Raw genomic sequence first — 19,715 nt, forward strand, 5'->3', positions numbered from 1 at the left:
GAGCGGGGAGCGCAGGCGGATTGGATGACCAAGGTCTCCCCTGGAGGATCCCTTCCCTCCCTCCGCAAGCCCGGCGCAGGTGAGGTTTCCGGCTCAGGCCGAGGGGACAGCGACTTTAGGAAAGGTCGAGGAGGATGGCGCAGGCTGCGGCCGGGAAAGGGATCCTGGGGGCGCCCTCTCCCTTGCCCAGTTTCACCCCAGGGCCAGCTCCGTCGCCCCGGCCCGCGGGCTGCGCGCTCTGCGGCTGTGAAAACCCGGAGAGGCGGATCGGAGCGCGCTCGCAGCCAACTCCTCCGCGGTCCGGCAGCCGAGCTGGGCATGCTCAGTGCGGCCGCCGCGCCGCCGTCCGCCAACTCGGAAGCTCGCGCTCCCGGGCCGTGGGGGCGAGAACGCCGGCGGCGGCGAGCCGGCGTCGCCAGCCGCCCCCAGACAGTGGCAAACTTCGCGGCGTCCCTGGAGCTCTCCTGGCCGAGACCGATACCTTACAAATCAGATCAAAGCCAGTCCTCCCCCCATCCCAGCCCGAATCATGGAGGCTGCGGCCGCCCAAGTGCCGCCGCTGTCGGCGGCCCCTGCCCACTAGCCGGGGACCAACAGGTAAACTGTTGGGGGCGGGGGTTGGGAGGGAGGAGGAGCTGCGGCTGGGAAGAGGGCGGCTGGCAGGAGGAGCTCGAGACGCCCGCGGACTAGCTGCCCCCGTCGGCTCTCGCTGCCAATCCTCAACCCCCCTCCTTCCCCAGCCCCTGGAGGGGCAGCAAAGGGTTAAGTCGGCCCCGAGCCACCGTGAGCACGGCCCCCTCCAGCCGCCGCGACCGCCAGCAGTGCGCCTCGGCGCCTTCCCAGAGCCGCCGAGGGGACCCGAGCCGCGGATGCGCCACCGGAGCCCTGTGGGCGTCTAGGAGGCTTTGACCGCTTCCTCACCGTCCGCATCCCTGACTCCCTCATTCCCTCCAGGCCTCTCTCCTAGGCTTCCCTCCTTCCTAGCCAGGTCCGCGCCCAGGTGGCGAGGTCTGCGGGGCGCGTGGTGGCGGGGGAAGGTCTCAGCCGAAGAGCGGGGCAGGGGCGGGCCGCTCCGCATTCTCTCCCTCGGGTAGGAGGGCCACCCTTTCCTTGGGCGAGCACTTGAGCCACCCGCCTGGGGCGCCAAGAAAAGTTTTTTTTTTTTTTTCCCCCCGTGCCCTTCCCCCACCCTGCGCCGGGCTGGGTTGTGTTTGGGTCCATTGGTGAAAAAAGTCACACGTTCCCATCAGCTGCTCCTCCCCCTGGGGACTGGGTGGAGGGGACCGGGGGCGGGCGCCGCGGAGGACCCTGGCAGACCTCCAAGCCCCTCCGGTAGCGGTATGTCCCAGGGGCTCCAGCGCAGCGGGGTGCCAGCCTAAGGCTGCCCCCATCAGTGCGTGTCTGCGTGCCGGGCAGCGGCAGCATCCAACCTGCTTTATTCCTGCCTGCAGCGCCACAGCGAGCGAGCAAGGAGGGGGAGAGAGGGAGTCTGTCTGCAAAGTGCTGCTCCCTGGTGCTCAGAGGCGGCTGCTCCAGCTCCAACTCTCATTCATTTCGCCGGTTAACATGAGAGATCATGGCCGCCTTCGGGCTTCTCAGCTATGAGCAGAGACCGCTGAAACGCCCCCGGCTCGGGCCGCCCGACGTCTACCCGCAGGACCCCAAGCAGAAGGAGGTAAGGGCGCCGGCGGCCTCTCCCGCAACTGGAGCCGCGCTCCGCAGCGCTGACCCGGGGCCAAGTTGGCCCAGCGGGGCATCGCCGGCGCTGCGGGGGAAGGGTCGGCAAGCGGACTGGCGGCGGGGTCTGGGCTGGGGGCCTGGGGGACCCCCGGCAATGGAGACGGAGCAGTTGTCAGTCTCCGCGCTCCACTAGGGCGCTAGCTAGCTCTCCGGGTGCCGGGTCGCTTCCCTGTTCCCGGGCCTTGCACAGCGCAGCCGGGCGCTTCACCCGGTTCTTCCTTGCGGAAACCCTCCAGCTCCCTTTCCCCCGCTTCAGCCTGCTTTATTTTTCTCCCCGCCGCTTCGGTAAATCCTCGTAAACTTTTTGAAAAATGTTGGAATGCGGTGCATCCGACACAGGTCTTGGGATTTGCGCCAGCTGAGCAGGGAAGGGGGTGGGGTGGGAGGAAGATCCTTTCTGTTCGAATTTTCCAATTTAGAGTGGAAGTCGTTTTTATCGAAGTGATGGAATATTTACTCTTTGGACGCACTTCTGTTTCCCCTCTCCCCATAAAAAATCAATGTAAAAGGGAAACACTGATTTTCATCGCCGGGCAACTGGCTTAATTACTGGAGGCTGTTTTGTATATGTAAAAGCAGTCGGGTTACCTTGGAAGGGACTAGGTTCCTGAGCTGTTAATTTCTTTGAATGAAATTAATTGGAGAAACCTGACTCTTGCTCTAGATACACTAGCTTCAATGGCTAGAGTAACCATGACATTTTGTAGCCATGTATATGTTTGTAGTTAACAAGTAATTATGTAACAACTCTTCAGTTATAATGATCACCCCTGGCTACACAATTTGCCCAGGGATTTGCCTTTTTTTTTTTTTTTTTTTTTTTTTGAAGATCACCTGCTACCCAGCTGTGCTTTCTGAGTTTGCCAGCTGCAGCCCACCCATCCTCTGTTTTCTTGAGCTACACATGAAGTGAGCCTATTTCAGAACTTCTATTTCTGGGAATCTAAAAACCTTCTGTTAAAAGTTAACAGGCTCACTGACATCGTAGAACCAGCTTTCTGAAGAAGGCCAGGAAGGGTCCCTAAGACTTCCTGTTTGATAAATGTGTCTATTTCAATACTAGAGGAAAAATGCTTGTTTTGGTTAAACTTGGTTAATGTTTCTGAAAGATAAGGAGTGACAACTTTCAGAAGTTTAGTACATTAAACATGTTTGGGCATCTGTAGAGTAATTCAAATTGAAGCTGGGAGGGTTTTACAGGTGGTTCTCAGTGGAGCCTTCACCTAAGGATAGGAGTTTGATGAGATTTTGCAGATTTCTTCCCCATCCATTTCTCTCCCTAATACCCTGACCAAGAAAAAAGTTAATTGTTCCAGATGAAATAACACTAACAAACAAGTATAAAGAAAGTTAATAATTTAAAAATTTGTGGTAGAAAAATTCTGAAAGTTTTCCTTTGGACAGGGACATAGGCCTGTCTTTATCATCTTGTAATTAATTTCTTGTCACATCTTTCCAGAGGGTAGCATAATTGATAGCATCTTCCCAGTTAAGGGATAGTGGCCTGGGGGGCCATGTGGGATTATTTAGTATTTACTGTCATGTTGACAGTCATTTAGGATTGGGGCCTCTATGATTCTGAGAAAAAATAATTTTGGATTTCAAGGTCTTATGACATTTTCTGGAACTTTAAAGGCAAAAGTGACCTAGAGCCCACTTTCCATAACTTCCTTATGACAAACTGAAAGTGAGGCCTAGGAAAGCTTACTTAAGGTGTGTGGTAAATAAGCAGAGGAGTTGGGCTATCAAACCAGTGTCTATGTCAAGACCAATACAGTGTGAAGGATGATTTATGTTAAATTGTGTTGTTCTGATGTTATTCCATTTTCCCCGAGGCAACCAGCATTTTATCTCTCTGGAGCAGAGTCAGAGTTGTGTGTAGCTGTAGCCAAATTTGAGTACTATATGAAACAGGTGCTTGGCTGTTCTTGGGCCGTGCTGTGGTGAGCTGTATTTTATCACCTTTAGTCATTCATTGCCTCGGGATTTCTCTCCTATCTCTGCCTCACCTGTACTTTTATTCTAATGTTTCTTTAAAAATTTTTAATTTTTAAAAATTTTATTGGAGTATACTTGACTTAGAGCTAATGCTTTCTTTAAATTAACTTTTAGGAAACTTTTTATTTCCTAGGCAGTAATACACAAGATGTCATGTATTTGAGAAGGTATACACATATACACTTACATAGGTACATATATATAAATTTATATCAAATCATGTATATGTCTCATTTAAAATATTTATTTATTTGATATTATACACACACACACAATTATTTGTATTAAAACAAGACCATAGCTGCTAAAGCTAAAAAATTCACCTAAAACCACTGGTGTAGTCTGTCAGAGAGATGTGTTTCACCTTGTGGGAAATGCTGATAATGGAGGAAGTGTGGCTTCCAAGTTGGGCAGACCTGAATTTGGATTCTGGTTCAGTCTCTTTGCATTTGTGTGGCCTTGGGCAAGCTGCATAACTTCTCATTTGTAAATGAGTGTAATTGTGCTGTTCAGAAAAATTTGAGAACCCTGATTCTAAATGCATTACATTTTTGTGCTCAAAACTCCCCTCCTGGTAGAAGCTATTCTCATTAGTGTCGCTATAGCTTTTGTTGTTGTTACCCCTGTGCTAATAGTGTTCTGGAAAATAGTTCTCAGGGGATAGGTTGGAACCCTTGAATAGAGACCCCCTGCAGAGAAGTGGGGATGGGGTGGGAATTGGAAGCTTTAACCTGCTTGATTGATGAGTCTATTTGAGAGCTTACAGTGCCTCTGTGCCTCAAGGACTTGAGTATATCTTGTGTTATAATACTTTACCCTCTGTCTTCAAGACTTGACAACAGGACATCAGAAAACTGGGAGCTTTCCTTGACTCCTTCTCCCTTACATCCCGTAATACATCTATTAGCACATCTTGTCCAGTTCAGTTCCCAAATAGCCTCCCAATCCATTCACTACTTTCCTGTTTCACCAATATGCTCAACTTCCTTTCTTCCCTCTGCCCCAGGGCTCTTACACATGCTGCTCTGTCTGCCTGGACACCTGTCTGCCTCCCCCTCGTTACCACCTCGATCTTCTCATCAAAGCCTGTGGTTAGGAGGGTAGGCTGTGGAGCCTGTGTGTGTGTTTGGGTTGAATCCTGGCTTGGCCATTTGCATATGCTTTTTCTCCCTATGTCTTATTATTCCCTCCTGTAGAGTGGGGATGAGAATGTCATTTGCCCCTTAGGGCTATGGGAAGATTACATGGATAATACACGTAAAACACCTAGACCAGTGTATGGCATGGATTCAGGATCCAGGTATTTGCTGTTATAAACTACTGCCAGTAGTTTCTGCTTCTTCATCATTCACATCTCAGCCCAGTGACCTCCCCAGAGGCCTTTCTAACATAAGTATATAGTTTTAATTACATACACAGTTACATGTTCCCCCCTGCCCCGACACCCCCCACTAATGGGTTAGTTTTGAGAGGGTGGGAATGAGAACCATTTAGGAATCACTTCAATACCTGGCACCCAGTGCAGTTAGGATGCTGGGGTTATGGATATTTGTAGGAATGTATGAATGAAAGTGGGAATGGATGAATAAAGAGAGATCTGGTGACCGAGGGGTGTTAGGGAAGGTCTAGGTTAAGGCAGAAATTATCCTTGCTGTCCACCTCAGAGGACGTGAAAGCAGAATTAAACTCTAGAAGCAGGAAGGAAGAGGAGTTTTACTTCCGGGGTTGAAGCGGCCTAGACAGCTGAGTAGTAAATGTTTTCAGGAAACCAAAGTAGTTAGACAAATAGGTTGGGGCAATAGTGAGATTTCTAGGTATGAAGAGCTGGAGAACCCTATCAGCAGGGCTCTGGGGGAGGATGTCCTGGTGTGCACTGCAGAGGCTGCCCAAGGACAAGTAGAGCACAACTCGGGTGGGGGTGGGGGTGTCTGCCTGTGTATAATTGACACACCTGTAGGGCTTGTTAAAAACAGATGGCTGGGTTTTTCTGATTCAGTAGGGAGGTGGGGCCCCCATCATTTGCATTTCTAACAAGATCCAGGGTGATCTGATGCTGGTGGTCCAAGGCTTCACTTTTTGAGATCCTGACCTAGGGAGAAGGTGGCATTCAGTTCCTCAGGGGCTGGAGAGTTCTTTCTGATGCTGGCAGGGCAGGAGGAGACATTTCTATGTGGCTGAAGTTGCAGTAGTTTGGTCTAGCATCCAGCCAGGCTAGTGTTTGGTAGGTTCCCCCAGAAGTTGTGCTCTCTTTGAGCTCAGATCTAAGGGAATGAGTGGGAAGTCTAGTCCCCTCTCTATTGGCTTTCTATTACGCTGGGACTAAAACTCAAACTCCTTACCTAGGCCTTTGAGGCCCTGCTCCTCTGGCCCTTGCCCACTTCTGCAAGCACTGCCTGTAGCCAGATCACCTGGCTTTGTGCTCTGGCTGCATCCCTTACTGCCTATTTGACTCGGATCTGACAGATCTGGAATGGGGTTCTTATTTGTTCCTACTTCACAGGGTTGCTGGGAAGATAAAATGAGATTTGAAGGGTGCCTGGCTTGCAGATGGTGCCCAGTGCAGGTCAGCTACTATTAGTATAACGTCTCCTTCATTAAATGGTCCCCAGGCTTCATCGTATTTAGAATAACATCCCTAAGACCTGCCTTTGGAGATGTGGCCCCTTCCTGACCTGCTCAGCCCCTCCTGGCAGGATGGGTGGGACCAATGGCCACCTCTCTCTCCTAGCAGGCCAGCTCTTTCGTGTCTAGGTTCCTGTCCCTTGCTGCCCTTGCAGTCATGTTTCCTGTCATTTACTTGTGGAGACTCCCTGGAAAGGAGGCCTCCCTTTACCCCATCTTCTTTCATCCTTGCTAGTTCATTATCTTGTGTTAATGTGTTTTGTAGTGCTTGTCACTGTCTGAAATTCCCTTATTAGGATCTTGATTCTGTCCCTGGTCTTCCTCCCACACCAGGATGTAAGCTAAATGAGAGCAAGGGCTTGTCTGTGGCGTGCACAGTTGTGAACTGCCTAGTGTGTGGGATGAGACTAGGTGCTCAGTAAATAGTTCTCGAGCAAATTAATAAAATGCAGAAAGAACTCCTAACCAGCAATTGTGAGTATTTATAACACTTAACTGTCCCAATGCTGGTTTAACTTTGGTAATGTCTGTTTTCTTGTTAGCATCTAAAATTCTTTTTTTTTTTTTTTTTTGGCTTTGCTATTTCTTTGGGCTGCTTCCATGGCATATGGAGATTCCCAGGCTAGGAGTCGAATCAGAGCTGTAGCCACTGGCCTACGCCACAGCCACGCAGGATCCGAGCCGCGTCTGCAACCTACACCACAGCTCACGGCAACGCCGGATCGTTAACCCACTGAGCAAGGGCAGGGACCGAACCTGCAACCTCATGGTTCCTAGTCGGATTCGTTAACCACTGCACCACGACGGGAACTCCAGCATCTAAAATTCTTAACATATTAAATGCTTGTTTTAGCAACAGCTGGGGAGGTAGGGTGAGAGGACGTGAAATTTTGTTTCTTAATAAATTTTGAGAGTGTGGATATTGATAAAGTTGGCTGGGAAGAGAGGACAGTTTGACCAATTGTCCCAGGGACCAAAAGTCAGAGATGGTTAGGGAGAAAGCTGCTTCCTGAGATGAATTGGCTGGCCTCAGGGCCCCATCAGAGATCCCCCTGAATACCAGTGTTCAGGAGGGTCATTTGTATATTTAACTTATGCCTCCTGAGAATCTTAGGCCAGAACCAGTGTAAGAACCACTGGGTCAGAGGCCCTGCTTCTTCCACTGCTCACAAGAGTGTTGCCCAAACTGTGGCTGAGGCAGAGGAACTCAAGGGGTTGTCATCTCTCAGGGACTGCCAACACCTGCAGCAGCACTGTCAAAGATGCTTGTTAAAAATGCACCCATGCTACCCTGCCTCCACCCTAGACCTGCTGAATCGCAATTTCTGGGAAAGAAGTTGGGAAATTTGCATTTTGAACACACTTTGGAGGTGATTCCTAAACACATGAAGTTTTGAGAACCACTGCTTTAGTTTGTGTCTTTACTTGTAGAGACCATTGTGAATCCCCCTTATTTCACCTGCTCTTTAATATTTGATGTGTTGGAGTCTTTAGACAAATACACTACTCAAAGTATTAGTATATTCCAAATGCATTTAGCTACTTTCTCTGCTGAAGTTCTGTTCTGATACCCATAGTTCCCAGCATAGGCTTTTTTTCTGTCAGCAGTACGTGTTTTATGACAGAATAGAATTCCATGCTTGAAATATTCACAGCTCCCTTCTGCAAGCACTTCGCCGAACTGGGGTACAGGGGAGCAGTTCTTGCTTTGTCCCATGAGCATGTCCTTTGAACTTATTGGAGGCTATAGAGGTTATGTTTCACTGTGGGCCTGGGTTCTCAACCAAGCTCTTTCAGAACTCAGGTAAAACTGTTAACTTGGAGTGCAGCCACCATCCTTTAGCCTGTTGGATATTTCACTTAGACTGGCACCTGTAGAGATACAATGCGATTCTTAAGAAAATGGACGGCGAAGAAGTGAGGTCTGGAGGGCAGACTGCCTTGGGTGAGCACTGAGTGGGAGAAGATGAGGATAAAGAATCCTAGGATTTTAGTTGAACCACTTAGCAGTCATGTCATGTGTCCAGATGAGAACAAAGCAGAAGTAAAAGAATGGAGTGAGTGGAAGTTGGAAACTCCAAAGATGTTTTTCTTCTGAAACTCACTTTCTTTCTTTTTTTTTTTTTTTTTTTTTTTTTTGGTCTTTTTAGTGCTGCACCCACAGCATATGGAGGTTCCCAGGCTGGGGGTCTAATCAGAGCTGTAGCCGCCGGCCTACGCCACAGTCACAGCAGCACCACATCTGAGCTGCCTCTGTGACCTACACCACAGCTCACGGCAACACTGGATCTTTGACCCACTGAGCGAGGCCAGGGATCGAACCCACAACCTCATCGTTCCTAGTCAGATCTGTTTCCGCTGTCCCACAATGGGAACTTCTGAAACTCATGTTTAATGAGGTTCTGAACCCCAGTTGTGAGGCTTCTTAAAAGATTAGGGAGAAATTAGAGAAGGTGGAAGTGTCCATAAGAAGAGTGAACATGATTAAAGGTTCCCTTTCCTAGTGTACTCCAAGCAGTGGTGAAAGGAGCTGGTTGACTTAGCCTGGATGAGGGTCTGAGTGGGGAAAGCTAGTTGGGGGCAGAAATCCAAGGGAAGTGCAGAGAAGGTACCTGCCTCCTATGCATTCCAGTCTGAGAAGGGAACATCAAAATGCTTGGGCTTTTTACTGTCTTGAGATGATTTCTGAAGTTGGGCAATGATGGTGACAAGGGAGTTTCTTACATTATCCTGTTTTCGAAATTTTGCATTAAAAAGAAAACTGTCACTATGTTACACAGTAGCAGGATTTCTACTTTTCATATATAAAATATACATATACACATAATCTGGAAGGATTATTTACCCACATGTAAGACAATTACTATCTCGAGGATGGGTTTAGGGGTGACTTTTATTTCCTTTTTTGTACTATATTCTACACTGGAACAATAAATGTGCACACCATTGTTATTGGTAGAAATAACTTGAAGAAAAACTATTAGGTAAGTCTGATTGGGTTTACCCGAATGCATCTTTGTTGTTGATTCCAAACCAAGCTAGAGCCCTTTTAGCCAAGGATTAGGCAGAGGGACCTTGAGGGTGTAAATATAGTCACGTATGACCTGCCAAAGGTGTGACGAGGTTGGGTTAGGCTGTTCTGTGAGCATCCCACCTCTGCCACTTTGCAGTGTGATTTGGGGCACTGTGCCATTTTCCTCAGCTAGGACCTGGAGAGAATAATGCCTAATCATCTAGTGTTTTAAATGGGAAGGGTACTGTAAACTTAATTGATACCAGATGTTGAGGTATAAATTTGGTGGTGTGCTAGAGTAGGCTTGTACCAGCTGTTATTAAAATTTCAGGAATTTGGTGAGCTAATTAATAGCATGATGGTAGCTTGAAGTCTGGCATTGTGGTGTATTTACACCAAGGAAACTGCAAATGCTACAATTTTGTTTTAGCTTTTTTGAGAGCTGGTTGTTAAATATTTACCAGTGTAGTGCTAGGTATAGCTGTATGGGCCAGAGGCCTTGTTGCCTACTTCACCATCATTCTTATCCCTGCTTTCCCCTGCCTGCTTCCCATACACACACAAATTTTATTTTATTTTATTTTTGGGAGTTCCCTGGTAGTCTAGCGGGTTAATGATCTGGCGTTGTTACTGCTATGGTGCAGATTAGATTCCTGGCTGGAAAACTTATGCATGCTGCAGGCATGGCAAAAAAACCCCCAAAAAAACAAAACCAAAAAAAAAAAAAAAACCCCAAAAAACAAAACCCAAAACTTTTTGTTGTTGTTGTTGTTTAAAACCAGATCTTCACTTTCTTAGCCTCTCTTGCAGCTTGGAGTGAGCATATGACTGAGTTCTGGCTGGAGAGATTTAATGGAAATCTGCTTTGTGACTTCTGGAGAAGAATATTCCTTGCTGAAAATAGTACAGGTGCAGGGGAGAGTGCCTTCTCAATGCCCTGATAGCTCCTTAGTTTCCTGTCTTTGGAAAATTAAAAAGAGGATATGATAGTTGGAGCTAGGGCACCTGTCGTGTGACCATGAGGCAACAAGCCTGTGGATGGAAGGTGGAGATGACTGAGTGGCTTTATAAAGTTGTTAAACTACTGAACTGGCCTCAGGACTGCACCCCCCTGCCTCCCCCGACTCCTTGTTAAATAAACCAGAGAGGTCCACATGGTTTAAACCATCGTTGGACCAGTTGTCCATTTCTTGTAGCTGAAAGCTTTCTAATGTTGTCATGGTACTTCCCATTTACATTTTGGCCCCTCCAGATGATCACATAACCAGCCAGAGTTCTCCTAATCTCTGGCTTCATGGTAGGAGACCACCTGCATCTTGTCTGTTTGTCCAGCGCCTATCAGAAGCTGAGGGGAAGTGGAAACGGCTTCTTTATTTATTTCCATTTCTGGCAGAAAGAATTTTGGTGGGAGGGGAGGAAGAGAGCCCTCTTCTGTTTTATGTGGAGAGGGAGATTCTGTGGGTCAGGACTGTTTTTGGGGAGGGGGGCGTGGAAACGGGTGTGTTCTAGAGCTAGAAGGGAACTTAGAGGTGAGTTCTTCCTTCTCATTCGATATGAGCAAAAGTTTAGTCCCAGAGAGGTTAAAGTGACTGGTTAAGGCTGATCTTGGCCAAGCACTTTTGTGCACTGATTCATTCTTGCAACTTTACTTGGCGTGCCCTCTGTACACAGCCTCTGCTTCTGGTAAACACCCTCATGTTGCCTTGGCAATGGGAACTACTCATTAGGGCACCCCGTGCCTCTGTGAGGTCTAGGGACTGTTCAGCTTGCCATTTATTTGATCTTCTCAGAGCTTGCCAGACTCTTGTGTAGTGTCTCCCGGGCAGAGGGAAGAATACTCTGGAAGCTCAGGCACTCTTGGCTTCCTGTTTTGGGGTGGAAGGTTCCCAGCCCTGTCTATATCCTCTGATGTGGATAGTTCTGGCACTGGCTTGTGTGGGCTGTGTGGGGATCGAGCCTAATTTTCATTTTTTTGGTTGAGCTTCTCTTTTGTTTATGGGTAGTTCTCTTGGAGATACAAACGTACAAGCTGTGCCAGTTGTCCACTTGCAGGGAGCAGCACTTACATGGCGTTCTGTGTAAAGGGATCCCCCCTTAGATAGGAAATGCTAGGGCCTGAGAGGGGAGAAAAATTTTAGCCCCTGGGGTTTTATTTTCCATATTCTGATGGAATCATTACTATATATGTGTGTGTCTATGCCAAATAGATTCTGTCATTCAATCATGGTTATTGAGCACCTTGTTGGCACTTTGCCAGCTGTGGCTTCATGAGGACAGGGTCCAAGACTCATATTTCCTACTCTATCCCTGGCTTTGAGCACAGTGCCTGGCCCAGTCTTTCATGAATGAATGTTAAGAACATTGGGGTCCTGAACCCCCAGAGGCTTCAGTACAAAGCAGCGGTTTTCATCTGGGGTGATTCCCCCTCCCCAGGGACACTGGCAGTGTTGGAAGATATTTTGGGTTGTTACAGATATGTGCATGTGTGTGTACAGGTGTAGTGGTTGCTCCTGGCATCTAGGAGCCAGAAGCTGAGGATGTTGCTAATATTTTCCAATGCTTCAGATAGCCCTCCACAGCAAAGGATGATCTGGCCTCAAATGTCAGTGGTTCCCAGGTTGAGAAATCCTTGTCTAGAAGGAGTGACAGACCTGTAAATAAAGAATATGTGTTTCAGATATTCTTTGAGGGGAATGTATAAAGTGCCATGAAGACGAGGGAGTGACCTACCTTTTGACAGGACCTAGTGGAGGAGGAGATTTTTGAGTCTTGGGCTTGGAGGATGTGTAGAGCAGATGGGGCTGAGGATGTGGGATAAAGGGTCCCAGGCCAGGAGGAACATGGGGTGTGGTGTGGGCCTGAGGCCTGGTGTGGGGCATGCAGGTTGGAGTGGGAAGAAAGGTGGGATCAAGATACGGGGGCCCTTGCATGCTATGCCGAAGCATTTGGACACTGGTGGAGGCTGCAAGGTACCTTTCAAGGGTGTTAAGGGAATGAGATTTAAGATGACCGAGGTTTGAGGTGGCAGAGCCTTTGAGGGTCACCGTTGGTGGGCACTGACATTCCGGGCAGGGGGGTGGGTGTATTAGTTTTTCGTGGCTGCCTAACAAGGTACCACCAGGTGGCCTAAGACAATGGAGATTTATTCTCTCCTAGCTCTGGAGGCCTGATGTCACAAGGGAGCATAGGTGGGTTTGCACTCCATCTGGAGCTCAGGAGAGAATGATTCCTTTCCTCCCCTGGCCTCTTCTTTGTGGCCACTTCTGCCTCATTTCTGCCTCCATCTTTACATGGCCTTCTTCTCTGTCTGTTCTTTTCTGGGTGTGCCCTATAAGGACACTTATTGGATTTGGGGCCCACGTGAATAATCCAGGATGATCTCATCTCCAGAACTTTAACTTAATTATCTCTGCAAAGCCCCTTTTCCAAGTTAGGTAACACTCACAGCCTCCAGGATTTGATAGAGATTTCTTTGGTGGGTCCTTTTGTCCTACCAGGCTTAGGAAGAAATTGCAGGAGAGGATTTAAGACAAAGGTTACTGGGATGGCAGAATTGGCTAAGTGGATGTGTAAGGTGAGAAGGACAAGTACAAGGTTATAGGGACATTTTTAGCTTAGGTCAGCGGTTCCCAAACTTTCTGATCTTGGGACCCCTTTGTGATAAGCCTTTTTGAGGATTCCACAGGGCTTTTATGTAAGTTTATACCTCAGTATTTATCATGTTAGAAATTAGACCTGAGAAATTTTAGAAACACGTATTTATTCATTTAAAAATAATAGCCTGATTTCGTGTTTAAAATGTTTTTTATGAACAATAATTATTTTTCCAGACTCCCCCAAAAAATTAGTAGAAAGAGTGATGTTACATTTTTGCCAATTTCTTTAATGTCTGGATTCTCATCTCTAGTTCTACATTTAGTTCGTTAAAGTATGTTGTTCTGAATGAAGGAACTCCTGGGAACCACTGAGGTCTTGGAAATGGAGAAGACTGGCTTACAGGGTTCAGTAGGTGGGTGATTGATGGTGGCCCCCAAACTAACATGCCGTAGGGAACAAAAGAACTTGTTAATTTTTTAAGGTTGGGAAGGTGGGGGAGAGAAGGGTGGAGAGAATGAGCTCATTTTGTAGTAATACTTTCAATTTGAGATGCCTCTGGGGAATCCAGATTGAACTGTATACGAATAGTACAGTACAAATCTGGATTGGGGTGTGATTTGTGCATGGCTGGTTGAAGTCTGGCTATGGTCACCTGTGGAGAGTATGCGGAGAGATGGGGGAGCAGGCAGACTCTGAGGATGGAACTTTCCAGAGCTGGGCTTCCTGGACCATGGCAGCAGGAGGAAAGTTGTTAGGGAGATGGGTGTGGGGGTGACGAATGGTCCACAGGGAGAGTTAACATCTCCATTGGTCTCCGAGTTTAGCAGTTTCCCTCCCCAGGATCTCTGCATGTGGGCTTCCAGCTGCCAGGCTGCCTTCTCTTTATCACTGCACTGTGATGATTTGTTCCTCAGCACTCAGCACAATTTGTATTTGATTTCTTTGTTATCTGCTTTGTCCTCTAACCAGTGTAATTTCCATGAAGCAGGGACCATGTCCTTTTTATTACTCACTGATAACCAGAGGCAAGGAAGGGGTCTGGGATATGGTAGGGGTTAAGTTAATATTTGTTGACTGGATCTGGAAACAGGGTAGTCATTGTTAGCAAATGGTTCTTAGAAGCCCTGTACGGGGCATGGGGATGCAAGATATGGTTCTTACTCTAGAGGAACTCTGAGTAGATGGCAGGCCTTTGTGCAGGGCACCGAGTCATTAAAGGGTTCAGTGGGGGTGGTGGGAACCAATGAAGGTGGAGTCAGCTCTCTTGAGGATTAGAAAAGTCCTCAGAATTGTGGGCATTTTTCAGGTGACAAGGCCTTCTGGGCAGAGGGTATAAGCAAAGGTACAGGGATGGGAAATGGGACATAATCTTTAGAGGGATTGCAAGTAGCTCAGTAAAGCGAGAGTGTATTGAATCATAAACTTGAGCATGTCTATAGACTTTGGGGACAGTAGAGAGAGAGGAAGAGGTGGAAATTGCTGGAGCAAGGCTGACTTGTTCCTAGGGCCAGAGGACTGAGGTCTCACGGGGAGTAACATCTTGTGTATAGTATTACAGATTGCTGCCTCTGAGAAAGGATGGGAAGCAGGATGTACACAGGACTCCCTGTTTACCTTTAATTTTCTAAAAGCATTTCCAGAGTCAGTTTGAATGTACAAAGATTTTCCTCGGTAAGACTAAATTCAGCCTTCAACCCCCATCCAGTGTGCCACAGCTCAGCTATGCAAATGCCACCTTTCTGTCAATTAAAATTTGGTGGAATTTGCTGCTTTCCTTTCCCAGCCATTTCATTTATGGATTAATCTAATGAGGTTGTTGAGATTAGGATCATTTAAGGCATTGACAGCAGTGAAGAAATAATAATGTATTTTGTCTGAAATGTCATTGGAATTTGTTGCTAAGATGCTGGTTTGCATAAAGGTATAGAGGCTCTATCAAAACTATGTCCAAGGCAGTGCTAAATAATTTATATTTCTCCTGAGTTTGGAAAGGAAGGTTAATATTGACATTGCTTAGGTGGTTTTTTTTTTTTTTTTTTTTTTTTTTTAAGGTCTACACAGTACTGCTAGTAGTCAGCATGGAAAAAATATTTTTGGAGTCACAGCTGCTTTTACTCTTTGGTCAGTTTGAAACTAAGTGTCAACTCCTTGAAAAACAAAATGATTGTGAATTGGAGGGTACTATTTACATTTCGACTATTCACATGAGATCTGCTTTTAAGTCATTATTAAACAATCAACATGTTTTCGAAGTTATATTTTCATTGACTTGGCACTTGATATGTGCCTCCCACTGTCCTCGATGCTGTGGGGGTGTAGAAAAGAAATAGAAGTCTGCTTCTGTCCCCTCTGAACAGTGCTTCTCAAAATATCCGTGGTGAAGGACCAGTTTTTTAAAATTAATTTTCAATCTGTTGCAGACTGATAAAAATGTATGATAAAAATAAATTACTAGAAAAATGAAATGCTGCTTGAATGTAGCAGCAGTATCAGGTTGCTATGAAAGTTTCCAAGCACTTAACTCTCAATTTTTGCATATTCTTCTTGATGGCCGGTGGCAGTTTCAGACCACACTCTGAGTAGCACTGCTGTAGAAATTAACATCTGGTTCACTGATGCACAGAGAACAATTTTAAAGAGATGAATAATGTATTGGGTTTTGTTTATTTTAAAACTGAGGTGTGTCCTATACATTCAGTAGGGTGCTTTAAGTGCCACATTACAATCAAGACAGCCAGTGTTAATTGTGTTGGTTTTTCTGAGTGTGTTACAGGTTTGGTTTATGCCAGGCTCACAAACACCTCTTCAGTGGGTACTGTTATCTCCTTTTTTTTTACAGCTGAAGAAACTGAGGCCCAGGGCAGGCAGGGTGGGGGTTGGAGGTGGTCACTTCACTTGCTGCGTAATGATGGAGTCGGAGTTAGACTTCTGATCTCGTGCTGTAACCATTCTGCTCTATATATAGTGAGGCTAAAAATGCTGTGTGAGTTCAGAAAAGAGCAGGCTGAATACTTGGAGGTCTCCCTGGAGGATGTAGGGTGTGAGGGGGCAGGATCCGAGTGAGGGGGTACAGGTTGTACCCTTTCTTTCCTAAGAAAGAGCTGAAGGGGGGATAAGGGAGGCATGGGGGGAGGGGGCAGTGCCTGTGCAGGTTGAGCTTAGAGTCCTGGAGTCCTGGTGGGTTGGGGCGTGGGGGGCGGTGATGAGCTCATGAGGTCCTGCTGTCAGATTTATCTCACTAGCTCATGCCTGATAAATCCGGATGGCAAGAGAGTGGAGTCAGGGAGGCTGTGAGGGAGGCGGCTCTAGTAACCAAAGCTTGAGGAAAAAGAGCCTGACTGATCAGGGCTTTAAATAGGACTGGAGAAGAAGAATTGGCCGTTGGTAACAAACTGGTCAAAGGAAGTAGGAGAGGAGTGTGGAAGTGCTTTGATTTCTTGGACACTGTTCTCTTGGGATGGTAGTAGGTTCAACTCCTTAAGGATCTCAAAGCGACACAGTTTTGGTGCTCAGTCTTTAGCGATGTGACTGACAGGTATCTAGAATTACTTGATTGCTGAATTGGAAAGAATGTTTGGACCCCCTCCTCACTCACCTCTCCCTGCCCACCCCACTCACCCTGTGGTTACTTGAAGGTCTGATGACTCAAAGGGCTTTGGTTTATATCACTCGTCCCATGCTTTCAACCTTGCCTCCAAGTACCTGTCACTCCAGTACCTGCCACCTTGGTGGTGGTTAACTGTCAGGATTGCTTGGAAGGTTGGCCATGCTCCTTGGAAGAGGTGGGAATGAGGAAGTCTCCTGAAAATATAAAGGGTGGGGGTTGAGCATTGTTAACAGAAGTTGACTTTCAGTCTACATTTTCAGAGGTGGACATTTGTTTTCTTGGCTCAAAATTGCAGGTTTAGCCTCTCTATTCTGATAAACAAATGAACAACATCACTGCTACCACCAACAAAAAGGATTCCCTCTCCCAGGCAGGAAGAAGGGTGTTGTGCACTTTTACAAGATTACATCCATATCACCCAAGTTTTCCTTTTTTGTGAGTTTACAGCTCATTTGGTGGAAATCCCTCCACACACCTTCCCACAGGTGTGTGCGTCTAGCACGGGGTCAGGAATGCAGGTAGGTGCAGGTAAGAAGTAAACAGAAGGAGCCCCATTGGTTAGGGGGCAGAGTGAGTCAGTTCACCGGACAGTTCACTTCAGGGGACAGAAACCATGGCTTGAGTTTGTTTTTTCTGCCCTCAAATCACTGAGCCCTGTGGGAGGTAGATTCAGTGCTAAGTGAAAAATATGATTTACAGGAAGAGTTTACATTAAGATGTGATTGCAATGCAAGAATTGTGGGGGCAGTGACTTACCTGAGCAATGGGGGCTCCAAAGAGAAAACTGCCTTCTGAGGCTGCCTTAAATAGAGTTCTGGGCAGGATCTATTGGCTATGGACACCTTAAAGTCTCCTTTCCTGCTTTATGTTTATGCAAATCTAAAAGTTCAAGTATTTTTCTCTGGCATTTTCCTGACAGTTTTTCTGAGAGCCACATCCAGGTGTTTGATATCAAGGGTGACATGCATCTGAATGTGATTTGAATGTGAATTAATGGGCTACAATTATTTAGATAAGAGTGGAATAAATGCTAAGTATATTTGGATATAATTTGAATCAAAGTCTCTCCCACCTTCTGATGGGGGGAGGGCCCGCCTGTCTCCTGGTTAAGGATGAGGGAGGTTCTAATGGGGAATCAGTCTCTCCCCCACCCCACCCCTACCCCAAGAGCTGTGTGTGTTCAGCATGTCGTCTTTGGTGGACATTTCCATCCGCTTCAGTGGAGAGTGACTGAGTCCCTGGACGTGTGCATGGTGTGGGCCTGGATATGCTGGCTGTGCAAAAGGTCCTAATGATAATGACCATGGTGAGCGCATTTTAAAGTGCCTAGTGGAGTTCCCCTCGTGGCTCAGTGGTTGACGAATCCGACTAGTAACCATGAGAACGCAGGTTCTATCCCTGGCCCCGCTCAGTGGGTTAAGGATCCGGCATTGCCGTGACCTGTGGTGTAGGTCGCAGATGTGGTTGGATCTGGTATTGCTGTAGCTGTGGTGTAGGCCGGTGGCTACAGCTCTGATTGGACCTCTATGTGCTGCCGGTATGGCCTTAAAAAGACAAAAAGAAATTAAGAATAAAGTGCCTAGTGTGTACCTGTTACCATGCTGAGTGCCTCACATATGGTTTTCTCTTATTATTTACAATAGGCACATGAGGAATGTGGAGGTATTTCACAGAAAAGATTGGGGATCTCAGTGTAGGTTGATTGACATCATTCTGATTCCTCCAAGATCTCACCATTTTGGAGAACACACTGGACCTTCGGGGGCCTGATTCTCACATGGCCTCTTAACCAGTTCACTCTGCCCAATTCAGCCTCAGTTTCTCACCCTGTAAGTGGAGATCCATCCTGCCTGAGCCGTTTGGCTCTTACCAGGAATGGTATTCTTGTGACCATGATTTTCTTTTCTTCTCTTTTTGCCTGCCGCTCGGTACAGATGTGAAGATAGGACTTGCTGTTTTGTGTCGAGCTCATATCCTTTGGGTTGTGTCTGGGTCCCCACCGTTAGTGACTGACGGACGGCCTGCAGGTGTGGTGTGGATAGGGGTGAATATTAATAGCCATGTAGACGAGGGTGGATGTGTAAAGAGCTGAGTTTCAGATGTGGCCTTGATGCAAATGTAGCCCTGGTATGAAAGGTGTTAGTGGGGGCAGGGGAAATGCTAGGTTGCCTTTTCTTTGGAGAGTCCTGCCTCCTCCACATCAGACTGGCTGCTTCCCTTGGCTCTCTCTGCAGGAGGCTGATGGCAGTGCCTTCTCTTATCAGCATTTTGGCTGCCCCGGGGAAACAGCCCACTCCCCCGCCTCTCCCCCTGCCTTTTCTTTCTAAACTTTTCAAACATCTATTAAGTGACCTAATCAATTAGAAGAGATCCGAACAGAAATCAGCCCCTACTGCTATGATGCAGAGGGCTGGGTGTCCCCTTATACAGAGCCAGGTGATGCTGCTTTTCTCTGCCACTGTAGACTGTGCAGTGATGGTTCTCTTGCTGCTGCCAGATGGCCTGGATCCTGATTTTGGAGGGTGGTCTTGCCATGCAGGAAAGAGCAGAGCTCCTCCCTTCCCGCCTCCATGTATGCTTTACTTTCCCAGGGGTGCCTAAACAAAATACCATACCTTGGATGGCTTAAAACAATGAAAAGGTATTTTCCCACAGTTCTGGAATTAAGGCCACATCCAGACGCCCTCCTTTCCTCCTCCAGTTTCTGGTAGCCACGGGCTTTCCTGGGTTATGGCAACATAACTCCAATCTCCGCCTCCATCTTCCCCTCTGTGTCTTTTCTCTTATATGGACACTAGTTCAGCATGACCTTAACTTGGTTATATCTGATGGACCGTATTTCCAATAAAGAAGGCCACAGATGTAGAGGTTAGGACTTTGACCTATCTTTTTGGGGTGCACAATTCAGTGCCTGCAGGGTCCATCTGTAGACCCTCCTCCACATGTCTCTGGTTGGGTCTGGTACTAGACTTTGCCCTCTGGGTCCCCTCCTGTTTTCTCTGCATCTTCAAGCCATCCACCATCTCCCTTACCACCTGTTACCTAAATTCCTTCCTTCACTGAATTTCTTCTGTGCCATTAAAACATGCACTTGGCTTTCACATGTTAGGTCTCCCTCTTCCCTTTGACCCCATTTTC

At 47.1% G+C, this 19,715-nt stretch overlaps 1 protein-coding gene across 35 annotated transcripts in view; it reads left to right on the forward strand.

Annotated features, from left to right (window-relative positions):
- Window positions 1-318: 318 nt before the first annotated feature.
- MED12L (mediator complex subunit 12L) overlaps window positions 319-19,715 on the forward strand; it is a 354,400-nt gene continuing 335,003 nt past the window's right edge. For 34 of the 35 annotated variants that reach the window (XR_014824163.1, XR_014824164.1, XR_014824168.1 and 31 more), the window contains exons 1-2: window positions 319-597; window positions 1,452-1,675. Coding sequence is in view for 26 of the 35 variants with exons in the window: in XM_084990033.1 (XP_084846159.1) it covers window positions 1,577-1,675 (99 nt within the window). In the remaining 9 variants the exon portion in view is untranslated. Of the gene's footprint in view, window positions 598-1,451; window positions 1,676-19,715 lie in introns of those variants that run through there. The other variant, XR_014824172.1, reaches the window with a different exon arrangement.

Source organism: Sus scrofa, chromosome 13 (assembly GCF_054392235.1).
Source record: "Sus scrofa isolate SSC_HxYL_T2T_F1_AM1 chromosome 13, Sscrofa_HxYL_maternal_Yorkshire_Landrace_v2.0, whole genome shotgun sequence".
Taxonomy (NCBI): Eukaryota; Metazoa; Chordata; class Mammalia; order Artiodactyla; family Suidae; genus Sus; species Sus scrofa.